Source organism: Castanea sativa, chromosome 2, assembly GCF_040712315.1.
Source record: "Castanea sativa cultivar Marrone di Chiusa Pesio chromosome 2, ASM4071231v1".
NCBI lineage: Eukaryota > Viridiplantae > Streptophyta > Magnoliopsida > Fagales > Fagaceae > Castanea > Castanea sativa.
The window spans coordinates 48348173-48358496 of record NC_134014.1 but is presented as its reverse complement, the minus strand read 5'-3'; the positions used below and the strand labels follow the sequence as shown (position 1 = coordinate 48358496).

At 41.9% G+C, this 10324-nt stretch overlaps 1 protein-coding gene across 2 annotated transcripts; it reads right to left on the bottom strand.

The window, feature by feature from the left end:
- Positions 1–3734: 3734 nt before the first annotated feature.
- LOC142626175 (U-box domain-containing protein 5-like) lies at positions 3735–9350 on the bottom strand. Of its 2 annotated transcripts, XM_075799969.1 has the most exons (6): positions 8602–9350; positions 8437–8515; positions 7823–8008; positions 6910–7017; positions 5133–6301; positions 3735–4751 (listed from the first exon to the last, which is right to left on the bottom strand). In XM_075799969.1, the coding sequence occupies exons 2-6, from the start codon at positions 8491–8493 to the stop codon at positions 4013–4015; spliced, it is 2259 nt and encodes a 752-aa protein (XP_075656084.1). In that variant the 5' UTR covers positions 8494–8515; positions 8602–9350; the 3' UTR covers positions 3735–4012. The 2 variants fall into 2 exon arrangements, with proteins under 2 accessions (XP_075656084.1, XP_075656086.1); XM_075799971.1 differs by lacking the exons at positions 8437–8515; positions 8602–9350 and adding an exon at positions 8122–8393 and having other exon boundaries at positions 7823–8009.
- Positions 9351–10324: the final 974 nt, after the last annotated feature.

Genomic DNA, 10324 nt, shown 5'->3' with positions numbered 1-10324 from the left:
TTTCGACCGGCATGTCGTCGACATACACTCGACGTTCCTTCCAATCGCCGTGCAAACATCTTGTTCATGAGCCTCGATAGGTTGCGCCGGCGTTTTTTCAGCCGAAGGGCATGACCTTGTAGCAAAAAAGGCCTTGGCTTGTTACGAACGAAGTCTTCTCTTGATCGGCCTCGGCCATTCGAATCCGGTTATACCCGAGAATGCATCCATGAAGCTTAACAGCTTGATGTTTGGCCGTGGAATCCACTGTGACGTCGACCCGCGGGAGGGGGTAGCTATCTTTAGGGCACGCCTTGTTTAAGTCCGTGAAGTCGACGCACATCCTCCATTTCCCGTTGTTCTTTTTGACCATTACGACGTTCGCCAACCAGTCGGGGTAATACACTTCCCTGATAAATCCCGCTTCCCGCTATGCGGACTTCTTCTGCTATTGCTTGGTCTCTTTCTTGGGCGAAGGTTCTTTTCTTCTGTCGGACGGGCGGAAAGGACGGCGACACGTTCAACCTGTGCACCATGACTGATGGGTCGATTCCCGGCATGTCTTCGTGGCTCCATGCGAATACATCTTTGTTTTCTTTCAAGAAAGTAGCAAGTTTCTGACGTACCGCCGGGTCGGCCAAGGTTCCGACTTTTGTCGTTCGCTCCGGGTGGGCTTCGTCGAGGTGCACGTCTTCGAGCCTCTCGACGGGTTCTGTCGCCACCCGACGTTCTTCTATGTTCATGGCTTGAATGTGATTGTCCATCTCCATCATGGCCACGTAACATTCTCGTGCGGATACCTGATTTCCTCTTAATTCTCCAATTCCGTGATCAGTAGGGAATTTTATCATTAAATGGTATGTCGAGGTTACAGCTTTCCATGAGTTGAGGGTCGGACGTCCTATGATGGCATTGTAAGCCGACGAGCAATCGACTACCAGGAATGTTACGTTCCGGGTGACCTGCTGTGGGTAGTCTCCAACGGTTCTTGCTAAAGTGACAAGGCTGCCAACGGATGCACCCTCGCCCCTCCAAAGCCAATGAGTGGGGCATTAACCGAGTTAGTCGCTCCCTTTCAATTCGCATCCGTTGGAAAGCGGGATAGTAAAGGATGTCTCCGCTCGAACTACCGTTGTCTACGAGAACCCGGTGTATGTTGTAATCTCCCGCCTGTATGGTGACGACCAAAGCGTCGTCGTGGGGGTGATGGAGGCGCCGGGCGTCTACTTCCAGAATTCAATGGGGGGATTTCCAATCCGTGGCCTTCCAAGCGCAAAGACTTGCCGATTGGACGTTCCGGACCGTTCGATGTATGTCTTTCGGGCTTTCTTGGAAGATCCGGCCCTTGTGGTGCCTCCTACAATCATCCTTATGTCTCCTACGGGCTGCCCGGGGCGATCATTATCTCGTCGAGGCTTGATTTTGTGGCGGGTCCGCCCTCTCTTTGTTGACAAACCTCTCGTAACCTCCTCGCCTAATGAGAGTTTCTATTTGCCGTTTCAGTCGTAGCAATCGGCGGTGTCATGGCCGTGGTCTTGATGAAATCGGCAGTACTTATCCCTTGGTCTCTTGTTGGGATCTCCTTCGCTTTCTGCAGAAAGGCCAAAGTTTCCTCGTCTTTAATACGCATCAACACTCGGTCGATGGGCGCATTCAGGGGAGGAAGTTTGTGTACCTTCCCGTAGGCGGCTTGGGTCGTCGATCATCTCGTCCCTCTCTCGGTTCTCCCCTCTTTCGTCCATTATCGGGTTTCGTATCTTCCTGTCTCTCCCTTTTTCTCGGGTTTGTAGTCGTCCCTCGGCCGCAAGGCATCCTCCGCGTTCATATACTTCGTCGCCCGTAGTATACGCTCGGACATAGTCTTTGGGTCGTTCTTGCATAGAGAGAACAAGAACTTACCCTCTTGTAACCCGTTCATGAATGTCGCCACAAGTGTCTTGTCGTCCGCCTCGTCTATCGAGAGGATTCCTTGTTAAAGCGGCTATATAAGACCTTAATGTCTCACCTTCTCGTTGTTTAATTCCCGTATACATGCAATAGACCTCTTATGTCGATGACTTCCAATGAAGTGCGATACAAACCGTGCACCTAATTCCTTAAAAGTGCCGATGGAATTAGGCGTCAACTCCGTCGTACCAATCCCTCGCAGCCCTTTCAAGGTGGTGAGGAAAGCCCCGCACATGATTTCGTCCGTACACCCCGAAGATGCATTAGTGTTCGAAAGACTCCAAGTGGTCCGCGGGTCCTTGGATCCGTCATAGTTTTCCACACGGGCATTTTAAACTTTGAAGGACGGGGCATGAGTTCACCAACGCCGTGAATGGTGAATCCGTTCTATGGACTAGGTCGTCCGCATTGCCGGATACCCGTCCCTTAAGGGCGTTCATCATTGCATCCATGCGCTCCCTCATCTCCCCGCATCTCGCCGTGATATGAGGTGGCGGGGAGTCCGAGGCGGATGGCGGGTTTGTCTCCCGGCCGCTCCGGCCTAGTCGGTGCGGTACTACCTTCGAGTTCGACGGCATTCCTCCCTCCGGCTCGCTACTTCCTCGGTCCTCCTCGGCGCACTTTGGTGCGCCGTCATCCGTCGTAGTTGCTCTTCTAAGTCGTGGATTCTCCGTTTAGTAAGGCGCTCGGCCGGCGGCCGCCGCCGTCGAACTTGCCTTTCTAGCGCCGTGTAGCATGCGGCTCGTCGCCTTGGTTATTGGACTGTTGCCATCGATCGAGTGAGTACCATACAACTTTTTGTCTCGGGAATGAGCAAGGCTAAATGCTTGTCGTTTCCTCACGGACGACGCCAATCGATGATGCCTAAGAGATCACCAAGCAGTTGCGCTAGTACTCCACCGTCTTGAAGCAACACTGCGAAGAAAAAAAAGTAGGTGATCGACGAGTACCGGTGTGGTGTCGGCCAAAGACCCTCCGACGATCAAGTTAGAATCTTTAAACAACCCTGGGAGTGCCGCAGAGTTGGAGGTAATTGTGCGTACCTTTGGGTCATTGAGGTCTTGGGGTATATATAGTGGTGTGTGGCCGAAATATGCGCCTTGGTGAAGAAGTACTTTCCCTTTTAAAAAGAGTAATTCGCGGATCTTTGCCTATTGTGTTGAGCCCTTTCCTTATAGGAATCTTCTTAACTAAGTCGAACGCGTAGCGCAAGAACTTTCCTTATATTCACATAGGCAGAGGTCAAGATAGGCTAAAAATGAAAGTTGGGTTATTCCTTCAGCCTTCACCTGCCAAGGTCGTCAGCCAACGTGTAACTCCTATACTGTCGTCAGCTTGCGTATGCCAACGTGGTCTGTCAGCCAAGGACATCAGCCAAAGACCTTACAGGCAAGGTCGTCACCCCTGACTCGTCCACGTGATCCGTCAGCTTAACGTTGCTGCGTGAAGGGCATGGCTATGAATGCTAAAGGTGTCAATGACAGTAGTTGACGGATAGCGTATTGTCGTCAGTTTCTTAACGTGCATTTAGTATGTAACGAGCGAACTTCCGTCAGCTTCTTAATGTTCCGTCACCTTGTAATAACATCACTTATCAACAACAATAATAACATGGGAGTTTCAGCTTTTCAGGGCTGTTTTTGCTTAGAAAGGTAGTGGTTCAAACATAATAGTTTTAGTTTCACACCAACTTATTACTCCTGTATATCTCCAGGTGAAAAGAACAGATAAGGGAGGGAAAGGAGAACAGATAAGGGAGGGAAAGGAGCTACAATGTTTGAGAACTTATAGTGCAGTTTGGGAGGATTAAGCAAAAATTTATAAGCTAAGTCATATTATTACTTTACTTGAGGAAGAGAATGATCAATACAAGTTTCACATTGAAGTTACTTTGCATACAAATCCCATCTGAGGTTTTTGCAAATTTTTAAGTTCGAAAGGCTGCAATCAAGGAAGAGGATTGATTTTGCTTAATCACAATATTGGAGTACGGCCCTGCTTAAGAGAGAATTTTACCAAGCAGACTCCATTTCATTTGACATAATATGAGGCACCACTGGGTTAAAATAATCTGAAGACACAAATTTCACTTCTTCTTTTTCGAAAACATTGGTATCTTTGCAAAAAATCCAGATGTCTTAGATGATTTCTTTTCTTTAGGGAGATCTGTAGTGTCTTTAGAGGCATCAATATCAGATCCAGAGCAATCCCGATCTTCAGCATACTCGATATCTCTTAAGAGCCGTAGCAATTCCAAGGCACCCACCCGGCCTTTTTCATTACCATTGATAGATATATCAACAAGAGCAGGAATGACACCCTCCTCCATGACCCACTGACAATACTGAACACGTTGAGAGCATAGCGAAAGGAGAACAGTCACTGCATTTTCTTGATCCTCATGACTGCCAGTCTCAAGTAGTGCAGTAACAGAAGCAATGCATCCACTAGTTTCAGCAATAGAAATCCTAGCCTCTTCTACATCGCAAAGATTTTTCAAAATAAATGCACATTTTCCTGCAAGGGTGCTGTCACCAAAGAAAGGAATCAATTTTGGGATGCACTCCAAAGATACAATGCGTGGACAAATGTCACTGCTTGAGGACATATTGGACAGAATCTTGATAATCCGTTCCTGGAAACTGCTATGGGAGTCAAGCATTTTTAGGATGGAAGTCAACGCACCAGATGCTAATATTTTAGCTCTACAATACTTGTGGCCAGACAACACTTCCAATATGACTAGGGCCTCTTCTGTGTCTTCTGAATTAAGTAAAGTTTCCAAGAGATCATATGCTTCTTCACGTAAGTATGAGATCCCACTTCTGCATGAAGCAATAGGTGTCATACATGAGCCCATGCATAAGAGAACCATGATCATAGTCAAAGAGAAATCAAGGACAAGGACTTGCAAAAGAAAACAACAATTACATGGCTCAATGTTCAAATGCTGTGCAATTCCATGGTGTGAAAAAAAAAAATCTAGCTAGGAATAAGCTAAGGACCTAAGTCAACTCAAGGTCTCACTACATCACACTGTCTCAACTGGCTAAAAATTTGACAGCGACCTTCCTACTTAGTCAAAACCTCATAATTCTCAATTTACAAGTCAGATGACATATTGAACTAGCCACACCAATTAAATGCATTTAAAAATGATAGGAATCACCTTAATTAAAAGATAGCAGCAACAAAGAATAAATCACCTGTTTTTACTGACAAATGCCAATAACAACTGAGATCCAGTTTTTTGTGCTTCTATATCACGCCGGTCACATGCATCCTTCAAAAATCTAACAAGTGGTTCAACAAAATTCTCAGACGACAGAGAATGGTAATCTTCTTCACTGTAATTCAGATGTCTTTTGACTTCTTCAACAACTTCACATTGGGATTCCCATTCAAGTTCAGCAAGGTTAGATAGAAATTTCAAATCTGTCTCATTTATGGTAGCATGAGATTGAAATTTGTGCTCCTCTATTGTCTGCATAGACATCAAACTTAAGCCATCTGCTATCTTAGTGCATGGTGAATCTGAGGTGAAACTTGTGACTAAAGATCCAGATGAAAAATTGCTGCGATCCAATCGAAGCTGCATATAATCCATAGAATGGCCAGTGCTGACACTAGAAACGGAAGATGATTCCCAAGTGTGAAGGACTTCTGGTTTCATAGTTGGGTCGGTAACAGTGACTTCATACCTCACACACCACTTTGATATTAAATCCTTCAAGCTCGTGTTTGGACTCAATGACAGATGGTCCAGTTTGATTTTTGTCTTTGGACATGTATCATTACCCTCATCAAACCACCTCTGTATCCACATCCTCTCAAATGTTTGTCCAGATGCAATGACAACTGGATCGTACATCAATCTTGAAGATATTGGACATCTAAATTCCTCAGGAAGTATAGCTCTACTTAAGACGTCAAATTGAGCCTTGCGATGCCCATATCCTCTATGTGATTTAACTTCAACAGATTGGCTGTGCACAGAACTCTTTCTTCTGTTCTCAGATGCAACTTCTCCTTCATGCTGAACACGGGTATTCCTCGATTGATCTCCCAAAACTAAATTTCCATACTTCTCTAATAGGTACAAAAGATATTTTAAAATCTTCTTTGTTGTTGCCTCACTATCACCGACTTTATCAATTAGCTTCTCCATAGATTGTTTCTCTATCAAGATAGCGTTTTGGGATGTAATATGAAGTGTTGCAGCTGCATATTGAATAGCTTTAACTTCAGAGGTTTCAAATGAATCTGATGGAGAAGCACCCTGCAGGAGCAATCCTTGCAAAGCCTTACCAGCCTCTTCCTCAGATGAGTCCAGAGAAAATTTCGCACTCCTAAGATCATCCATGATTTGAGAGATCTGCAAAAGACATTTCATCCTTAGCTGCACCAAATAACTGAGGCTCAGACTTTTTTTTTTATTGGAAAGAAGAAGTGGGGGGGGGGGGGGGGAGTATGGAACTAAAATTGGTGGGAATGAGACAGGTTGATACTTGATACCCACATAGATTTGGAATCATGAAAATTTTCATTTTGTAGTTGTTCTGCCAAATGTGTGAAGGGGGAGAAGGGAAAATAGTAATTAACAACTAGACTGAAAGCAGGTAAATTGGGAAATGGGGTTACCTATCCTCTTTAAACAGTTCCAATTTGGGATACAAGCATCAGATACCAGAATCACTTTCTGGTACAGTTGCACTCATGTAACGAGCACTTCCAAAAGACAGTTCAGTGGCTGGCTTACTAGACCATGTAATTACGAGCATCTAAACAAGAATATTGTATATTTTGAAACAAAACAATACTGAGGAACTTCTCTGACAACACCATCAAATACATATACCCTTATATATCCATTATCTCACCTTTTTTTCTATCTTGATTGGAAGGGGGAATTGAAAAGGAAAAAAACAAAAGAAAAAATAATAAAATAAGATAAAGCTCAAGGGGGCATGTAACTTGACGGACCTCTACAGCCAGCATAACTGGACACATAATTTGAATTTGGCCTAAACTTTGCTCCAACAAGCTCCTCAATCTTTGAAATCTTGAGACCATTAGATCACCTGTTACTGCCTGAAAGTAATTTGCAAGCCTTATCTTCTATGGATTGAGATTTCAGTATATAAACAGTATCAGAACAACAATAAAGGTTATAAAAGAAGTGAAAGGAGTCGTTAATTCCATCAGATTTGGCACAACTACTGGATGTTCCATCCAAGGAACAAGCCGAAACTTTAACACATGCGCACACTTCAAAAAAAATTAAAAATGAAGTATAAAATAAAATAAATAAAAAAGAGGTTACAAGGAAGCGAGCTTATTGAAGGACTAATCACAACAACACTCCATAACATGCTCTAGTGCAGGTAATTTCCAGTCAGAAACAATGCCATGTATGATCAAAAAATGCAAAAAAATCTGCAGGTAATTTCCAGTTGGAAACAGTGCCATGTATGATAAAAAAATGCAAAAACAATCTACCAAGGATTGCTGGTTGTAGGACTAGAACCAAACCACTTCTGACACAATCAGTTAACATAAGCAGATTAACCTAATCTACTTACCCTACTCCTCCAGCAAATCATATATTCATATCAGTTGAGTTTTTTATCAGAAGAAAGTTTTTTCAGTTTTCCTTCTCTTCTGGAGTCCACCAGCATAGACCAATTTCATATATTTATACTCTTATACAATTATTTACTTTTTCCAGGTACATGGACCAATCATAAATTGCTATCCTCCAGATCAAATTGCCAGATTTTGTGTCTATCAATTTCCAGTAGTTTATTTATGACGGTTATCACGTTGATGAAATACAGCAGAAATTGTACAAATTAATCTACTTTATTTGTCCTTGGTCATTGAAAAGATTACCTACCTGGTAAAGTTTACTAGACTCGCTGCAGTACTGAAGAAGTAGCTTGGCCTTCTCAATTGAACAGTTCAACAAGCATAGTGATTGTATTCCTGCTGAGCATCGAGGGCGAACCGCTTCTATTTCTGGCAATGTGCTTGATATTCTATCAACCAATTTCAGGAGTTCTGTGCACATTAAAAAGTGCACCTGTAATCATGAATAAATACAAGAATGAGACAATTCCACCTGATATTAAGAATAGCTGAGCTAAAGAAAAGAAAATATTCAGATACAAAGTGAGCTCAGATTTAAACTTCATCCTATAAGATTCCACAGGGAAACCACAGTGCTTCTCATGTCCTTGAGAAAAAAACGTCCTATCCAGGAATATATATCCATGCTCAATTTGATAAAAAAATCTTGGCCTTTAAAGAAACAGCATTTTGGGCCAGAGTATACCATCTTCATCAAAGAACAGTAAAATCTGGTTTCCAGTAGCTAATTTCACATCAAATGGGATCTCCATGACACCATAAAGAAAACACAATAGTCTTCTTTCAAATACAGTTAATAGGACTACACATACAAACCAGCACATTCCAACTGAAGAGTAGTCAAAACCAAAACAGTGGTACCTTAAAGGAACAAGGATCTGGCAGTTTTTCCGCTACTTCAGCAACATCAGTCCCCATTAAAAAGGATATTATCTTATATCTGGACGATCAATAACAAGAAAAGCATAACTTATATCGGTTCCTTACAAAATTCTATCCAAAACAACAAGAATAACAAATTCTTACCTATTGCAGTGGAAATCAGAACAATGATCAGAAAAGTTTCAATCCCTTGTATACTGGGAAGAAATTGAACTACCAGGAGACCCTATAAAACCAAAACGATCGCAAACTAATTCTTAAACCACAGAGACCCTTTTTAGAGAAGAAATTAAAGTCAAAACACATCCAGTATCTTTCAGTTCCGGACCACCAAGAAAAACTTCCCAACTTTGCAAACAGCCACAATTCAGCCCTTTGACCACTACAGTTCCCTCAAATTAATTCATGCATGTCGCAAGCATGACTTTCACATACATTTCAGAGTATTTTCCACGCGGCTCTCCCATGCACAAGCAAGAACAGCTATGTAGGATAACTGTACAGCGATAAAATAATCTTCTTTCTCATTTAAATTTTTTTAAAAAAAACCAAAATTCTTTAACAACTGGCGTTCCTTCCAGGATAAGAGCACAGCGAAAAAAGCTTGATCACCCAATCGAACCAAAAGGCAAGAGAAACCCACGACTTCATTTTCCAAAAGAACCAGGAAGCTTCTAAGCAGGGAATAACCCAAAAAGGGCACAACAAATAAAAAAAATTATATATAAGAAATAACAGTGAAAGCAAAGCATGTTAAAAAATTAAAGAATAGTTAACATTTAAAAGATTCTCGTGAAAACAAAAGTCTTTGGGTTACAAGTACAAGAGAGTGAAAGAGATATAGAGATAATTATTTGGTTGAAAAAATGGAAAACTATACATAGAAAATGTTGGGAGTATTAAATAGTAGGAGAATGAATATATATCCACACTCTCAATAGGCTATGAGAGGGTGGATCCCCAATGAATGGTATTCTTTTTACCATTCATCTTTTTAAAAAAGAAAGAGGATAGAAGTTTATAGGAGGGAATTCGCAAATTAACATTATTTTTTAAACAATTTCGTTACTTAGCAACATTTCTAAACTATTTAAAAAATTAACATGTTGAGTCTTTTAAACTCGTGTTCACTATAGCAACTCAAATCTTAGAGAATCGAGTTCCATGTGCTGGCAAAGTGGGACTCGAGTTCCCTAAAGCATGATTCACCATTTCAACTTCAACCCAGAAAGAACCTCAACTTCAACATAGAGAGAAATGAAACTTAACTTTAACTCGAAAGAAACGAAATGACTTCAACTCGAAAGAAACGAAATGACTTCGACTTTGATCAACTTCAACTTCGACAAACCCAGAGAGAAACGAAATCAACAAACCCAAGCAAACCCTGAGACCCACAACGAATCAAACAAACCCATTTCAACTTTAACTTCAACTCCAACAACAGAGTTTAGATACACATAGAAATCATGAACCACAAAGATCCAACCCACAAAGAAATAAAGATCAAACCCAAGAAAATCAAACCCAAACAACGAAGAAGAAACAATGAAGATCAAACTACGACGACAAAGGCCACTAAACCCAGGCGGTGAAGGCTCCAGTGGCAGTGACAAAGGCTTCATTTTCTTTTCTTCTCTGGGTCTTGGATTTGTTGATGTTCTTTTGTTTTCTTCTCTGGTCTTTGGGTTTGTTTAAGTTTCGTTGCTTCTCTTTGGGTTTAGGGAGCTCAAGTCTTAAAGACTCGAGTTCCATAGGGATAATTTTCATAGAACTCAAGTTTCTAAGACTCGAGTTTCTACAGTGAACTTGAGCTTAAGTGACTCAATATGTTAGTTTCCTAAATAGTTTGGAAACCATGTTAACT

What these genes read in the sequence shown, in the direction of transcription:
- LOC142626175 (XM_075799969.1), bottom strand. Translation starts at nt 8,493, where the DNA reads ATGGGGACTGATGTTGCTGAAGTAGCGGAAAAACTGCCAGATCCTTGT. An exon ending in CAGTTATGCTGGCTGTAGAG is followed by an intron (nt 6,302 to 6,909) that starts GTCCGTCAAGTT and finishes TGTCTTTTGCAG; the next exon opens with ATCTCTCAAATCATGGATGA. An exon ending in GCATTTGTCAGTAAAAACAG is followed by an intron (nt 4,752 to 5,132) that starts GTGATTTATTCT and finishes TGCTTCATGCAG; the next exon opens with AAGTGGGATCTCATACTTAC.